This window comes from Vipera berus, assembly GCF_964194415.1.
Source record: "Vipera berus genome assembly, chromosome: 2".
In the NCBI taxonomy this organism is placed as follows: domain Eukaryota; kingdom Metazoa; phylum Chordata; class Lepidosauria; order Squamata; family Viperidae; genus Vipera; species Vipera berus.
Window position 1 is genome coordinate 256,867,209 of NC_138203.1, and position 17,511 is coordinate 256,884,719.

At 40.5% G+C, this 17,511-nt stretch overlaps 1 protein-coding gene across 1 annotated transcript in view; it reads left to right on the forward strand.

The window, feature by feature from the left end:
• The window catches only part of PRICKLE2 (prickle planar cell polarity protein 2), a gene marked incomplete at its 3' end in the record, with an annotated part of 372,656 nt that extends 355,909 nt beyond the window's left edge, over nt 1–16,747 (forward strand). Inside the window, exon 9 of the mRNA XM_081316996.1 lies at nt 15,879–16,747. Within this exon, the coding sequence (XP_081173122.1) occupies nt 15,879–16,747 (869 nt within the window). The remainder of the gene's footprint in view (nt 1–15,878) is intronic.
• Between the last annotated feature and the right edge of the window lie 764 nt (nt 16,748–17,511).

Genomic DNA, 17,511 nt, shown 5'->3' on the forward strand with positions numbered 1-17,511 from the left:
ATTTTTGACAGATTCACTGATGAGCCCCTCCGAAATAGTTGTCAGGTTGTGTCTATGTTACGCATGACCATTAAAGTCAGCCTATCTCCAAACATTGCCATTGACGTGAAAAAATGGCCGATGGCAGCAGCCTCGTAAGCAATCCTTTTAACCTTAATTCTTCAATTTATAGTCAGCCTGATCATAGAGAATGATGCATTTTTAAGAGGGTGTCGTATTTCTGTGACTACTTAAGACTATTCTTTGTTCATCTCTGTGTGAAATGTCTTAATATTTGGACGCCCGTATTTATTGCCTCTGTGACGCCCAGTCATTGTGTGGTCCTTCAGCTTAGAACTTCTTCACAGCAAGATGCTTTAAAGAGGCCCAGATCAGCTTTGTCTTGAGGATCTGCCAGAGCTTTTATATTTTCCTTGGCAGTTCTTTTAAAGTTGGAATTTAAGATCTGAACAAATACATACTTTCACCTCTTTTGCCACTGATTTTGCCTGTTTAGAGCCAAAAGGGAATTTTTGCATGCATCTTTTTCTTTAAAAAAAAAGCACAGTTTATTCTTTTTTTCTTTTTGGGGGGACTGAAAAAGAGCCTTGGTGGAGCAGTGGGCTAATGCCTCCCTAAGTAACACCAACTGCCTGCAATTAGTGCAGGTTCAAGTCCCACCAGGCTCAAGGTTGACTCAGCCTTCCATCCTTCCGAGGTAGGTAAAATGAGGACCCAGATTGTTGGGGGCAATAAGCTGACTTTGTAATAATGCCGCTTGGGGGGGGGGTCCGAAAGCCCTAATAAGCAGGCATATACATAGAATGAAGGCTATTGCTAAGCACATTGATTTGTGCTTTAGATTGTAAGCCACCCTGAGTCTTCGGAGAAGGGCGGGATATAAATGGGATTAAAATTTAAAAAAATAAAATAAAAAGAAAGGGGAAAGATAAAGAAGAGAGTTCTTTCATTAGAAAAGGAGCTTTGCCAGACCCAATACAATAGGAGGAAGTTTGCATTCCCAGCTCCCAAGCACTGTCTCCATCTCCTATAGATTTCAGTTTACAGAATTTGAAATATGTCTGCAGAAGGCTCATATTACTTACTAGGCAGCGCCACTTTAATTCTTGAAGCCAAATTGTTATTTATTGATTTTAATGGTTTGGATAATGAGTTCCTAACTGTAAATGTTTTGGGGGATTAAGAGAATCTGTAACCTGTAGAATCCAAGCCTTATAATATTGGCTTTTGCAAGGGTGCCAATAGCAAGAATGCATGTCGATCCTGTAATCCCGAAAAATAATAGTCTCAGAAACCAATATATCATATACCATCTTGCCCCCTGTAAAATTTAAAACAAAATGCAAACTTATTATAATAGGACACCATGGATTTTATTTGGAAGAAATCCTGAAGTAAACTAGGGCCTACCTTCTCAGTCTGCATATTGGTTTCAAAATATCAGAGATCTCATTTGTTGGGATAAAGCGTCACCCTTCCATGAATTCGGTAATTCCTTCCAGTCATTAAAGGTCTCTGATGTTCTGCATGGAGCATCTCTTTTATTTATTCCTCTGTTTCATTTCACTTGCTAGTCTTTTGTTACCTGGTTGTTGTTTTTTCCTGGAGGATTGATGGACTATCTGAAATGATAGGAGATGGGTAAGAAGCAGCTAATCTGTAGAAAACATTGTCTTCCGCTTTGAATTCTGACTCAAATTCCAATTTCGGATACATTCATTGGACTGATATTCTGTGTCCAGTCTAATGAGGAATAGGTGTTGTGAAGAACAAAGGCACTGTGCCTTTGTTGTGTCTTGAATAACAAAGGCACTTTTCAACAAAACAAGATTGCTCAAGTGTTTTCATAGTACATGTGTTTTTTTTTCATTCAACTGAAATTGTGAGGAGACAGTGGGCAGATTCACAGTGAGATTTTCTGACCACTAGTATTTGATCTTAATAAAATGTTCCTGGCAGAACTACATGCCAAAACTCAGTATCTAGAAAATCTTATTTGCAAAACAGAGCACTCTGTTCTCCCTATTGTCTTAGTTCACAAAAGCCTGTTAATGGAACTGGGTTACTGATGGGATGCATTTCTTAGGTTTAGTACATATGATGAAGAATTTGCAAATGAGTTTGTTCAGAAAGTTTTTGGAAAAAGACAAAAGACGAAGAAGGACAAGTGCCAAAATAAACATTCTGTGTTTGATTTTAAAAGTGCGTGGTGGTGGGGGGGGGGGAAGAGTTTCTGTTCTAAGCTGAAATACTTTCTGAGCTCTGTCATCCTCATAGTCCATGAGCTTCACACCACTGCCAAAAACAAATCCAGCCCTCCAAGTGAATTATAGGTTGTTATTTTTTTGAGGAGAAAGAAGGAACACTCACCCAGATGGCGATGGCCCCTTAGATTCCTTCTACAGAAGATCTCACCCTTCAATACTTCTAACCCACCCGCCCCATCCCCATCTGTTGTCTGATGTGCTCTGAAGGACATTTTCACAAAATGATTTCTCAGCAGAACTACAAGGGAGATGAAAGGAGGGAAGAGTTGACGAAGGAGCAGACAGACTGACTACTTTGCTTCCTGGGGAGGTGTGGTTTGTGCTTCAGGCTGGAATGAAATGTAAAGAACAGCACATGGCTGCTGGCCAAGATGGCAACCTCAGGTCCTTTCCTTCATAAAGTGAAGAAATAGGAATGAATGGTTCAGTGTGTTAAGCAGTTCCCCCATTATCTGAGGGGCAGCCAGTGATACAGAGAAGGAATCAGAACATAGGAAGTGTTTTTAATGTGGTCAACCCACCCAGATAATCTTCTCTTCTGACTAATAAGCACTCTGTAGCCCGAGATGTTTTCTTTTGGCTCACAACCTAATCCCCGTATTTATTTATCTACATAGCTGCTTGACATCAAACTCAGGGTGTTGCATGCAATTAAGTAACAATCAACAAAGAATAAAATATAATAAAACCCATTGCATGAAAGATAATTCAAACAGTCAGAAACGATCCAAGGGGGCGCATAAAACCTCATGACCTTCTCTCCAGGTCTTCAGAGATGTTTGGAAAAACAGATACGTCCAGGTTCACCTGGATTTTATGGGGAATGCTATTCCATTGGGCAAGCACAGTAACAGAGGAGGTCTTACCAGGTAATACTGCTTGAGTGACAGGACCTGGGGCATGCCAACCCTGTCAGATCTTATTGGATAGACAGAGACAATTAGAGGTTTATAATTTCTGATGTTGTTAATGTTTTGTTTATATTGGTAGAGCTTATTCATTATTTCTATGGTGACTATAGATTTTTTTTTGTAGGGTTTCTGAACATGATTTTAACTATTAGCTGCCCAGAGCTAAATAAATAAATGAAGTCTAATATTATATCCATAAGCTAAAACCAACTCAACCACAAGCTTTCCTCTCATAAGATAGGTGATAGATAGATGGACGGACAGACAGACAGACAGATAGATAGATAGATAGATGGATAGATAAAAAGTAGGGGAATCCTGAGAGAGGCTTGACACTCTTTAGCATATCTACTTCCTTTCTAAGAACCTACAAAGAAATGTATTATATTTCAGAGAGATCCTTAATACATCTTGAAACTTACAGGAAAATTATGGAATTTGTTGGTTACTATGAAGTTACTGAAGCTGCTAAGAAGGACCATCTTCCATCTGTTCTGCTAATTCTTTCTAAAATCTACCTAGGCTGGTGAGTTTTTCCCAGTTACTCAGGACCTAGAAAGTGCTTTGTGTTCAAACTGATTATTCTCTATGGTCATCTTACTTCCTGGGTGGAAACTAAGAGGCGAAGTGGCTACCTGCAACTTTTCAAGTCTCATCTTTAGTAGATTTTTAAAAAAAAACAACTGAAAAGTTGAATTTAGCAAGAGTTCCAGTGAGTGGAAAATTCGTCCTGGATCAGGAGGAACTTGGGAGTTATCAAATCAAGCATCTTCAGGTCATAATCCAGGCCAATTGCTTTAGATCTGTAAGGGTTGTTACAATCTCCCAGAAGATAAAAAGTCAAGTCATGAGGCTTCCCAAGTAAAGCAGATTTTGAATGTATAAAAACCAGTCAAGACAAAATTACTAGTTTTATGGAACTGATTCTTTCTCTTCCCCAAAATGAGAAGAGAGTCCAGACAATAAAAAACTTATTGGTGCTTTGTCAATGGCTTTTAGCCTAGCGTATGTACTAAATAATGAATAAATTCAATAGAGTTCTTGGTTTCTGCCCTTATTGTTTGAGACATTTAAAATTGCAACTGATAAATACCAACTGATTGAGGAAAAACAGAACCACAATCCTGTTAGCTCTACATAATTCACAAAGCACCCATCCGATCCATAAAACCAGGGAAAGTGAAGTCCGGTGTTCCATATAATTAGAATGAACATTATATCGCTGATTCTCTTTCCCTCAAGTTAAGCCTAAACTGGATAACTCAAAAAGGATGTGCTGGGTATTTTTTTTTACTGCTCTACGGAATAGCATTCTCTTACCCGGAGTTCCTCAGCATAAAGATCAGGAATGGATTTCCCTTAAAACTATTTGCCCACCAAAGAGAACTTAAGATGATTCAAGGCCCGGAGACTAAAACATATGAAGAACGATTTCAGGAATTGGGTATGTTAGAGAAAAGAAGGACCATGGGTGACATGATAGCAGTATTCCAGTGTTTGAGGGGCTGCCACAAAGAAGAGGGGGGAGGTCAGGTTTTCAAGAAGAGACTAGACAGTCACTTGTCTGAAATGGTATACTGTCTTCTGCTTGAGCAGGGGGTTGGACTAGATGACCTCCAAGGTCTTTTCCAGCTCTGTTCTGATTGACCACCATTTTTCTCCTCTGTGGAATGGAACACGGAGAAGGGGTCTGGCTGGCTTCAGTTCAAGGTGAAGATCCTCCAATCTGAATGAACTGATGGGGGGGGACATTAGATATCACTTTTTTTCAGTTGTACAGCAAAGAGAGAGATTGTTTATTTTTATTTTATTTTAATTCCATTTATATCCCGCCCTTCTCTGAAGACTCAGGGCGGCTTACAAGCTTAGCAGTAGCCTTCATTCTATGTATATGCCTGCTTATTAGGGCTTTCGCGCCCCCCCCAGTGGCATTATTACGAAGTCGGCTTAATTGCCCCCAACAATCTGGGTCCTCATTTTACCTACCTCGGAAGGACGGAAGGCTGAGTCAACCTTGAGCCTGGTGGGACTCGAACCTGCACTAATTGCAGGCAGCTGGTGTTACTTAAGGAGGCATTAGCCCACTGCTCCACCAAGGCTCTTACCACATTCGCAACAGCCCCAGAGTCACATGATAAAAAATCCAGACGCTTGGCAACTGACTCGTATCCACGACGGTTGCAATGTCCCAGGCTGGTGTGAGTTCCCTTTTGTGACCTTCTGACAAGCAAAGCCGATGGGGGGGAACCAGATTGCCTTTACAAACGGCTGACTGACTTAACAACTGTGGCAACTTGCTTAACAACTGTGGCAAGAAATGTCAAACAGGGCTAGGGATTTTCCAACAAGCAGAGATATAGGGGAAAAGTTTCTTGAACATTTTTCCTCCCTCCCCGCCCTGCCCCCCCCCCCCGGCATGTTAGCCTGATACTGTGTTAGGTTTAGCAATAGTTAAACGGTTTAGTAAGAACAAAGCCATAGCTTTCTCATGACTTGAGTTTTGGTTCTATGTTCATATGGCAACTCATTGGAATTGATTGGATAATATCTGTGATTATTGACTGTGGGCATTAGATGGTCAGACTTATTTTCATAACAATGGTATTTTATTTTGGTTTATATCTCGCCCTGCTGAATATTGGGTTCTCATAGATTTATATCCTTGGTAATAATAAGAGCGGATAAGTGTTCTCATTCGTTGTGTGTTTGAGCGCTACTGCCATCTGCTGGGCAGGGACGAAACTATTCCTTATACCCTTTTTCAAATTATAGGAGGGTTTGTTTGTTTGTTTTAAAAAGGATAGCTCCCAATACTCCATCTCATGGTAAAAATCAAACAGGTTTTATATAGTTGTGCTTCTTTCTAAGTCAGAGATCCATTTAGGAAGGTTGCAGTGAATCTCGATGGCATGACATACTTAGGTGAATTTAGATGAAAGTATTAATATTTCTCCTCTTGCAGATTTTATTAGCAAATGCCTGTAGGAGAGGAGCAAATTCTAATATGATCAAGGATTCTTTCATCGGAAGCAGCCCCTTTTATGTGTTACTTAATTGAGAATGCAAAGTATCGAAGAAAAGCTCTACCACTACTATTATGTCCATTCTAGTCTGTAAATTTGCTAACACATTCAACAAATATCCTTCTCAGTGTATATTTCAGATTGAATTTCTTACCAAAAAAAAGTGTTTGTCATGGCTTAGGACTGGCAACTATACAGTACTGATATGCCACACACAACCTATGAGTTGATTAAGGTCATTGACTGAATCCCCGTTAGATGCCCTGTTTATTTATCATGAGTATTTGGCAGAAAGATAGAGGGATTCAGTTACTGTCAGCCTTGCAAAGCAGCACAAACAGGAAGCACATCCAGAAGTACTAGCTCTAACTTTATCGTAAGATTGCATTAACAGAACCTGGCAAGTCTGAAAGTACATCTTCCCCACCCCCTCACCTTTACAGTCCAAGAAACTAGGGAAGGTCGCTTATGAGATGTTTACCACCCCCATATTCCCCATATTCCTCAGTTGCCACTTGTCTGATAGTTGCCTAGTCTGCAGCTCTTCCGCTTGTCTCTCGAGGTCATCCCACATACTGTTACAGTGGCAATGGATGCGCTGTTGCAAGATCTGAAGGATCAGAATAGAACAGAATAGACTAGAGCTGGAAGAGATCATGGAGGTCTTCCTGTCCAGCCCCCCGCTCAAGCAGGAGAACCTACACCATTTCAGACAGGTGACTGTCTAGTCTCTTCTTAAAAATCCCCAATGATGAAGCGCCCACAACATCTGGAGGCAAGCTGTTCCACTGCTTGATTGTCCTCACTGTTAGGAAGTTTCTCCTTAATTCCAGGTTGCTTCTCTCTTTGATCAGTTTCCAACCGTTGTTCCTTATGCTGCTTTCCGGTGCTTTGGAGAATAATTTGACCCCCTCTTCTTTGTGGCAGCCCCTCAAATACTGGAATACTGCTATCATGTCACCCCTGTTTCTTTTTTTCTTTAGACTAGCCAAACCCAAGTCCTGCAGCCGTTCTTCATATGTTTTAGTCTCCAGGCCTTTGATCATCTTAGTTGCTCTTTGAATTTTTTCCAAAGTCTGAACATCGTTTTTGTAGTATGGTGACCTGCAGTATTCCAGGTGTGGTCTTACTAGGGTTTTATAAAGCGGTACTAATACTTCTCGTGATCCTGATTCTTCTTTTTATATAACCCAGAATTGTATTAGCTTTTTTGGCTGCTGCTGCACACTGCTGGCTCATATTCAAGTGATCGTCCACTAGGACTCCAAGGTCCCTCTCACAGTTACTGTTTTTGAACCAGGTCTCACCTAACCTGTACTAATACTTTTGATTTTTCCTGCCTAAATGTAAAACTTTGCTTTTTTCCACATTAAAGTTCATTTTGTTGGATAGGGTACGTTGTTCAAGTTTGTCAAGATCTTTTTGGATTCTGAGCTTGTCTTCTGGGTTGTTGGCTATTCCTGACAGTTTGGTGTCATTTGCAAATTTGATGAGTTCCCCTTCTATTCCCCCATCTAAGTCATTTATGAAGACATTAAAGAGTACTGGATCTAAGATGAAGCCTTGTGGTACCCCACTGCTTACTTCTCTCCATGTGGATGTAGTACCATTGAGGACCACTCATTGAGTACGGTTTGTCAGCCAGCTACAAATCCATCTGATGGTGATGTTGTCTATTCCGCCTCTTTCTAGCTTACTGAGAAGTAGGCTGTGGTCTACTTTATCAAATGTCTTACTGAAATCTAAGTATACTACGTCCATAGCATTTCACTGATTTACTAATTTAGTCACTTTATCAAAGGATCAGGTTAGATCAGGGGTGTCAAACTCAATTTCATTGAGGGCCACATCAACATTGTGGTTGCCCTCAGGGGGCCAAGTGGGTATGGCCAGGGTGGGCGCGGCGTACTGGGTGGGCATGGCTAGAGTGCGTATGGCCTACTGGGTGGGCATGGCCAGCTCTACATCATTGGCATCAAGGGTGCCTATGGGGGCCTGGGCAGGAGTGGGACAGATCTGGGGGTCTCTGGCAGAAGGAGGATCTCTGGGCCAGGGCCAATGCAGCGGGGGCCGTTCCCTCCCTGTTTCCAGGATGGCTTCGTGGGCCACATGAAACCACTTTGCGGGCCAGATCCAGCCCCCGGGCCTTGTTTTTGACATGTCTGGGTTAGATTATCATGGAGAAAATCTTAAGTAGTCACTAAGAGTCAACAGCAACCTGATGTCACATAGTCAGTTAGTCGATCAATATGGCAAAACTGCATGGCACAATCTTCTTTTGTTGCCATGCCCCGATTTTCTAAAGCTTTATTGTGGGAGATCTATTTGGCTGCTGTCTTGTTCATATTAGCACCAATTTTGCTTTATTGTTTGTTTGCCTTCTCTGTTGGGTGTAGTTATTTTCTTGTCTAATTCCTAACTGTTATGTGGTTGACATTATTTATTACCTTGCATTTCTTTTTAGCTTTGTTTTTTTTATGTGAACATCTCAAAAATGCACTACACACATAAGTCAGTCAAATATATAAAGCAAGAGAAAGCTTGTTCATTGCCAAGAAGAATAGGTAACCTATAGTTTGTATTTTCAAGTTATTCGCATGAGTTAATCAGGATCAATTTTTGTTCATTTCTTTATTGGATGTTTTGAAAGTATATAAGAGTACAGGAGGTACAAATAAGAAAATCAGATGCACATAGAAAAAGGTGGGATAAACAACAAATCTGAAAGATAATAAAGCTAAGATATTCCAATATGTCATTTGATGCTTAATGGTATTATAAGATACTTCATATACATTTTCTGTCACAATCCATTGATATTCAAGGATAGATATTGCTGGAAGAGAAAAAAACACAGCATATCAGATTGTGATTACCTATCTCCTTAGGGAGGAGATGAACCTATCCATCAAGATGGATCCAGAATGTCCCCTGGCGAATTTGCTTTATCTAAAAACTAAGACAAGAAAAGGAAACACGGCCTAATTCTAGCCGTGTGGGGGCATTAGAAGTTGAGTAAGGGAAACATGTTATGGCTTTTAGGAATTCTGATTTATGAATCTTAATTCTGATGTATGAATACCTCAAAGCTTGAGACATTTGTGTAAATACACAACTAAGCACCATACAGCATCAAGCTCAGAACTTTAGCTTTAAATAATTTAATTGCTGCTGGGACATGGTTATTACCAAGTTGACTAGCACATCAGTAATCAGAAAGGATGATCTTTAAGCTCTTATTTAAACTCACTCAGTTGGCTGTCCAGAGGTTGGAAGATTGAATGCAAACACTTAAGTACTTACAGGTTTTAGCCCACTTGATAGTCTCCCATTGATATTCCAACTAATTAGAGTTTTAAAGTGCTTTCATGAGAGCATTAAACCTTCATTTTAGAGTAAATGGTATTCCTTAGAGCAATATGGTATTAGTGCTTTGAGGCATCAGTACATACCCACATGAGATATAGATGGAATGGCTACATCACTGATATATAGGAGAACAGAGATAAGGTGAAAAGCAAAAGGTGGAATTCTGGCTTAGCAAAAGCCTCAATATCATTGATGTGCAAATTAAATAGCTTTTTGCTGTGGAATTAAGAAGAAAAACTAACCATGGTCAGAGATACTGAATTCAGCCTTGAATTAGCTACTATTGTTCCTACATTCCTTGTTTCATATAACGTAAGATCATGAACTTTATAACATTAATGTGCTCGTCGTTGTCAGCCATTCAGCCATGTAATTCATTAAATTAATTTGTTTAATTAGTGTGCTACTTGCAACTATTGCCAAATTGAGTATATATGTCCTCAGTATGGGCTTAGCCGCTATGCTTGAGGACAGGCTTTATTACAACCAGGTGAATTTTTTTTTAAAAAAAAGCTTACTTTTCATTAGCATGAAGTATATGTATTTTTATTTTTTTAAAAAGGGGGGGACCTACAAATCGCAAATATTGAAAGAGAAAAATCTCTTGATGAAACTGCTGAGATTAGAAAGAAAAATACTTGCAAGCACTGTGTAGGAGGCAGCCTGTGAACCCTAAGATAAAACCATGGAACACCTGTTGTTTCAAATAGATTGTTCATACAGGGACATCTTGTGAAGTCTAAGATGAAATAACTCCAGGTTTTTGTTTTCCATTATTAACCATCAAACAGCGTAGAGTACAAATAAAAGGTATATGTCATGTTTTCATTACATGAAATGTTTGAAATACCTTGAATTCTTCCCTTCTCTTAAAATTACCTGACAGGTTGGGGGGGAAAAATGACTATTACTACTGTCAGATATATCATTTTATTATTAGATCTCTCTTTTTTTCATATTACATTTGATGAAAAGTTATACGTGAACCTATTTTAGCTGAAACAGGGTGCACTTCCGTTCTCAATTCCCACAGGAAAAACATTTTACTGTTCTCCAGACAATATTATTTTTGTTGTTGTTAGTTGCGAAGTCGTGTCCGACCCATCGCGACCCTATGGACAACGTTCCTCCAGGCCTTCCTGTCCTCTACCATCTTCTGGAGTCCATTTAGGCTCACGCCTACTGCTTCAGTGACTCCATCCAGCCACCTCATTCTCTGTCATCCTCTTCTTTTGCCCTCAATCTTTCCCAGCATTAGGCTCTTCTCCAGTGAGTCCTTCCTTCTCATTAGGTGGCCAAAGTATTTGAGTTTCAACTTCAGGATCTGGCCTTCTAAAGAGCAGTCAGGGTTGATCTCCTCTAGGACTGACCGGTTTGATCGCCTTGCAGTCCAAGGGACTCGCAGGAGTCTTCTCCAGCACCATAGTTCAAAGGCTTCAATTCTTTGGCGCTCAGCCTTTCTTATGGTCCAGCTTTACATTGCAAAGACAATATTATTAGATGGATATTAATATATTTTTATTATTATTAGGTGGTTATTCATATATCTTTAAACCTGATTTTTTTTTAAAAAAAAAAAGTATAGATCAAAATTTATTTTTTGGTAAGAGAATGGAGTTCAGCTGCTGCTAAATTTGATTGTATCCTGACTTCCTTCCTCCTCTCTTAGCTATTTCCTTTTGGGATAAGATTGATTATTAGTACATTCAGGATTTACCTCATTGATATGATGATGGTGATGATGGAAGGGACTCTGGAGGTCATCTAGTCCAACCCCTGCTTAGGCAGGAAACCCTATACCATTTCAGACAAATGGCTGTCCAGTCTCTTCTTAAAAACTTCCAGTGTTGGACAGTTTGTCCAGTTCTGACAGCCCCGCCCCCACCCATGCAGCCATGTGACCACATTTTGGACACTTGGCAACCAGTAGCACTTATGACCATATTTTATTACAGTTTTGCCAGAAACCTGTTTTTAGTTTTGGTTTCTGGCAAAAAAAAAACCCACCGCAACGACCCATAGAGAACAATGGGTTGGCTTAATGACCACCGTGTTCACCTTACAACTACAGCATTTGCTTTATGACTGCTGCAAAAAAGGTCATAAAATTGGGCACGGACATATGATGACCCGCTTAACAACCATCATGTTTCATAACCAAAATATTAGACTCCATTACGGTTGCAAGTCAAGGTTTACCTGTAAATAAAAGAGCTCAAATATATATATGTCAGATAATATGAATTGATGCCATCTAGACCAGACATGTCAAACACAAGGCCCGGGGGCCGGATCCGGCCCGCGAAGTGGTTTCATGTGGCCCGCGAAGCCATCCTGGAAATGGTGAGGGAACGGCCCCCGCTGCCTTGGCTTTGGCCCAGAGACCCTCCTTCTGCCAGAGACCCTCAGATCTGTCCCACTCCTGCCCAGGCCCCCATAGGCACCCTTGATGCGAACGATGTAGAGCTGGCCATGCCCACCCAGTAAGCAATATGCACTCTAGCCACGCCCACCCAGTAGGCCACGCCCACCCTGGCCATACCCACCCGGCCCCCTGAGGGCAACCGTAATGCTGATGCAGCCCTCAATGAAATTGAGTTTGACACCCCTGATGTAGACTGTTGGCAGTAATCAATTCAATTCCTAAAGATAGGATTTGGGCACAGCGGGCAGCACCTTCTGTTGATTAAAAACTCTTTATTTTCGATGATGACATTTCGTGAAAGCACTTCAGAATAAGTGAGATTCCCCACCCACCCCGGATGTCTCCTTATGCCAATCCTTACCCAGAAGGACGTGAGGCAAACTTCAAACTAGCTTCTCTTCTTTTTTAGGATTGACATTAATATAGATTTATATTATTTAGAATTGGCTAATACATCCTTTTCAGAATTCTTTTATATTTATTTTGGATGGTACAAAATGCAAGTAGGTTTAAGGCAGTTTAAGTCTTCAAACTTTGGTCGTGTATTCTAGAAAAAGTATCCGTTATTCTTTTTTTCTTTCTTTTTTTTAAAAAAACTGTACTCTTTGCTAGAAAGCTTGCTTACCTTGTCCACCAATGGAAAATAAACAATACCAGTATAGGGCAAACTAAGGCCTTTAAATATCTGTGAATTATTTTTCAACCCTCTGCTGCCTGGAAAGAATAAACAAAAGCTGTCACAGATTAGGCCCATGGGACTGTCAATGCAATTTAGTATTTTGCTGGTAGAGTAAATGGTAATTATGTACTCACTGCTTTAAATATCTGTAAAGCTGAAGTGATTCCCCTTTTGCTTTCTGGTTCCCAAATTTGCATTTATAAAAACTCAATTCCTCACGCATGGTCCAATCCAAATGTTTTAAGACTGATGAGTTCTGAGGAACCTCAAGTATAAAACTCATTAGGTTAGGAATTCTGACCAGTTCATTAAGGAGCTTTTAGGAACTCTGACACCTTAGATTTTGGTTTAAATGGGTGCTTAAAGAGTCATTTCTGGGCTTGATTCTTTTACAGTTTTCAGTTATCTTGGGGCGGGGGAAAGGAAATACAATTTTCAATTCTTCACTACTGCTATCTTACAGCCCGGTATTTGGTTTCATTGGGTTCAGCAGAGCCAACATAAAGTTAAAAGAGACCCAGGATCTTCCAAGTGATTAAAGTTCAGTCACTCCCTTGCTATGGGAATAATTTTGGGTGGAAGACTATTGCCTTTCTAATCCAGATTGGTGTTTCTTCTTCCTAAACTGTCTTGGTGGGACTGATGAGGAGAAAGCTTGCCAGCAATTGGCCAAGGTATCTGCAGAAATATCTAGAAAGATAGCTAGTTTAAGCACAGCTGCTATTTAATATTAGGAAGCTAACGGGGTATAGTCCTCTCGATTATTAGTTGCATTATATTTGTCTAATCTTCTTGTGACATAAAAAGAAAAAGGTAAAGGTGTCCCCACATATTTCACTCCACTAGTCATTGTCGACTTTAGAGGGTGGTGGTGCTGAAGACATTTCTGTGGTCTTGTGACCAGCATGACATCACCGACTGCTGTTACCTTCCCACTGAAGTGGTACATATATATCTACTTGCATTTGCATGCTTTCAAACTGCTAGGTTGGCGGGAGGTGAGGCAAGCAGTGGTGGGATTCAAATATGTGAACAACCGTTTCTCAGTGTGGATGCCGCTTCCGGAAGTCCATTCTGGGCCTGGGCAACAAAAAAACTAGCTACCGGTTCTGCCAAAGTGGTGCGAACCGGCTGAATCCCACCACTGGAGGCAAGAAATGGGAGCTCACTCCATCATGTGGCAGTTGGGTCTCAAACTTGGGCTGCTAGCTTTCCAGTCAACAAGCCCAGCTTCTTAACTGCTGAGCCACCATGCCTTCTTCTGACACGGTCAGGATTAATAGATTTCCACATACCTTTATGAATTTCAAGTATATATTTTTTAAAAATAAATAAATAAATAAATAAATAAAGGTTTTGCTTTTTGTACCGTGCCTCTCTGTCTTTTGACAACTCATCTTTGACCATAACCCAGTCTTTAGAAATTACATCTAGATTCCAATAAGTTGGTGTGAAAGTAAGAATTCATAGAATGAATGATACTGCTTCTCCAGCACAGGTTGGCGATAGTTGCAAGTTACTTTCCAGCGAATGATGATAACGATAAAATCTGGAATGGGCTTTGGGGGGGGGGGGGAATGATGCAATGTTCTACAATATATATCTTTCTCCCATATTGCAGTGAATGCAATCTGGAGAAAAATATAAATATAGATTTTGTTAGGTGACAAGATGGATGTGTGAGAATAAAACAATGCAGAAAAAGTGAGCCATGTGGAGAACCAAGAATAGATTAAAAATGATGATAGTTTGCTCAGCATCATTTTAGAAGAAGGTTTGTTTTGAACATACATTTTTGAAGGAAAGGAATGAACATAAAACCATGATTGGTTGATGATGATGATGATGATGATGATGATGATGATGATGATGATAATGCTGGAAGGGACCTTGGAGGTCATCTAGTCCAACCCCCTGCTCAGGCAGGAAACCCTATACCATTTCAGACAAATGGTTCTCCAGTCTTTTCTTAAAAACCTCCAGTGTTGGACCATTCACAACTTCTCGAGGCAGGTTGTTCCACTGATTAATTGTTCTAACTGTCAGGAAATTTCTCCTTAGTTCTAGGTTGCTTCTCTCTTTGATTGAAGGTTTTAAAGAGAATTAGTGAAGGTTTAAGGGTACTGATGGAAGAGGATACTGTAACTCAGGGTTGAACTGTGGGGTCCTCTCTGAACTTGTTTTCTTGCAGACATTTCATCACCAACTATGTAACATCATTAGTGTTAAAAGGAAGTGGGGTTTGCTGTCTTAATATGAGGGTAACGAGAGGTTCATAATGTGGGCAGACCTAAAGGCAATGTGAACCTAGAAGAAAAGGAAAGTAGTAAAAGAAACAAGAATAACAGCAGAAAGGTTACAAGAAGAGAAAGGATTAAACCTTTTACAGAAAAGTATAGATGGTAGGATAGGAAAATGAATGGGAAATGGACGTAAGGAAAGAAAGTATGGAAGCTGCACGGAACAGAACGAGAAGAACTATTTTACGAAGTGCCACAGATAGATGTAGAGTTATACTAATGGAACATGAAAATGGACTTGATGGAATAATAAAACAGGGTTTGGATAAGAGAAGAGATCAACATATTGTATAATGGATAGGGATGAAGAATTAGTTTGGTGTAGTGATTAAGGCATCAGGTTAGAAAGTGGGAGACTGTGAATTCTAGTCCCATCCTAGGCTCAAAGCCAGGTCTGTGACCTTGGGCCAGTCACTCTGTCTCAGGCCTAGGAAGGAGGCAATGACAAACCATTTCTCAAAACTTTTGCCAGTAAAAGAGCAGAGACTTCTGCAGGTAATTACCAGGAATTAAAAAAAACCTGACTTGAAGGTAATATAGGTAGATGTGGATACATAGATATACAGAGAGATAAAGTTAATTGGCAAGAGAACAAAAGTCTATTTCTAATGACAGAAGATAGAATTTCAGTTGAAAGGTTGATTAAACTTGCACTCTAGAACTTAAATTGTTTTAATGCCGTCGCTAGCATCATCTAGTACTTGGGTCTTAGTAATAAATGAAAAGAATATGAAGTTACGCTGGATGTCACGTATACATAAAAAAGTACAAAGAGTCACAGGAATGTCATTGCGTTGTCATTTAAAACTTGAAATACATCAAAGATCCAGTAATAGTTTTAAAACTAATCGAGCATGTGGATAAGAATCACTGTATCCCTTTTTTCCTCTCTTGTTTTGAAAAGGTCTGTCTGCAGATGGTGGTGCCAAGCGACAAGAACATCTGTCCCGGTTCTCCATGCCAGATCTAAGCAAAGATTCAGGAATGAACGTCTCAGAGAAGATGAGCAACATGGGAACTCTCAATTCTTCTGTGCAGTTTAGAAGTGCCGAATCTGTCCGGAGCCTAATTTCAGTTCAGCAGTACCAAGATGTAGATGCCAACCTACACAATCTTGCCAATCCCATTGGATACAGGGATACCTCATCACATGGAAGGATGCACCAGAGCTTTGATTATGAAGGTGGGATGGCAAGCAACAAATTGGCTGGAGCGGATAACATCAGACATCCCCCGATGAGCGAACGCACGCCCAGACGAACTAACATCCGAGACGACGATCGGCGTTATCGCCCCCACAGGCCCCGACGGTCCAGGCGTTCCCGTTCAGATAACGCTCTTCATCTCACTAGTGAACAAAGCTATAAGCTGAAAGAGAGGCCCTCCCTACGAGCCAGAGAGGACTACGACCAGTTTTTGCAGCAAAGAAGCTGCCGGGAAACCATGGAGCAGAACACACGGAGGAACCTGTATGGCCAGTGTCCCAGGACTGTCTCAGACCTGGCTTTGCAAAATCATTTTGGCGAGAGATGGGGACCCTACTTTGCCGAATACGACTGGTGTTCCACGTGCTCCTCCTCCTCCGAATCTGACAATGAAGGCTACTTCCTTGGAGAACCAATTCCGCAACCAAGCCGACTGCAGTACGTCACCAACGAAGATCTCCTTCACAAATACGGCTCGTACAGCATGCCTAAGTCTTCTACACTGGGTGGTCGAGGACAGTTACACAGCCGAAAAAGGCAAAAGAGCAAAAACTGTGTCATAGCGTAGCCACGTGGCCCCAAGCACAGTGTTAGAGAATGTAATTATTTCATCAACTTGCACTGCTGTAGGTTTTCAAGCGCTTTGTATTGTAACAAAACAATCCAGGCAAAACAGGGAGCTGTTAAGAGGAGGTCATAGACAAAAGGGTCTATAAATAGTCATAATTGTTGGCATGGTGAATATATTTTGCACATTTTATTTGAGGGAGGGAGGGATAAAAATTTATTTTAGCATGTTATAGTTACAAATTTACCTCCTTCCCATAAGTAGCTGCCATCCATTTAATACCCCGTTCACCCATATGTTTTTAGTTGACATTGTTTTCTGTAATGAGCAGTTAGCTACTCGTTTAATCTCTCCTTTTTTTTTTCTTTCCCCTTTTTCTTGGCTTTTTATTTTCACCACCTGTCTGGGGGGGGCGCATTTTCCCCTCCAGGTTGCAAAGGAGTGGATGATATTTTCCACATTTGTTCAGTCGAAGAGAGTTTGGAGAGTTTGTATTTGGCGATGTCAGAGGAAGGTCTTCCTCCTAGAAGTCCCTGGGATAACCAGAGACATCTATTGTGGTTTTTGGACAGAGCTAAACAAAGATTGTTTCAGAACCCTTCATCTGTTTTGCCATCGTATTCCTTCGGGATCAGCAGAATTTTATCTTTTCTCCCTCTTTAAAATATGTCATCATTTTATTTTATTTTTTAAAAAATAATAATTCCTGAATTCTCAGGCTTGCAGGCTACTTTAAAAGGTTAATAACGCTTTCCTATTCTGTT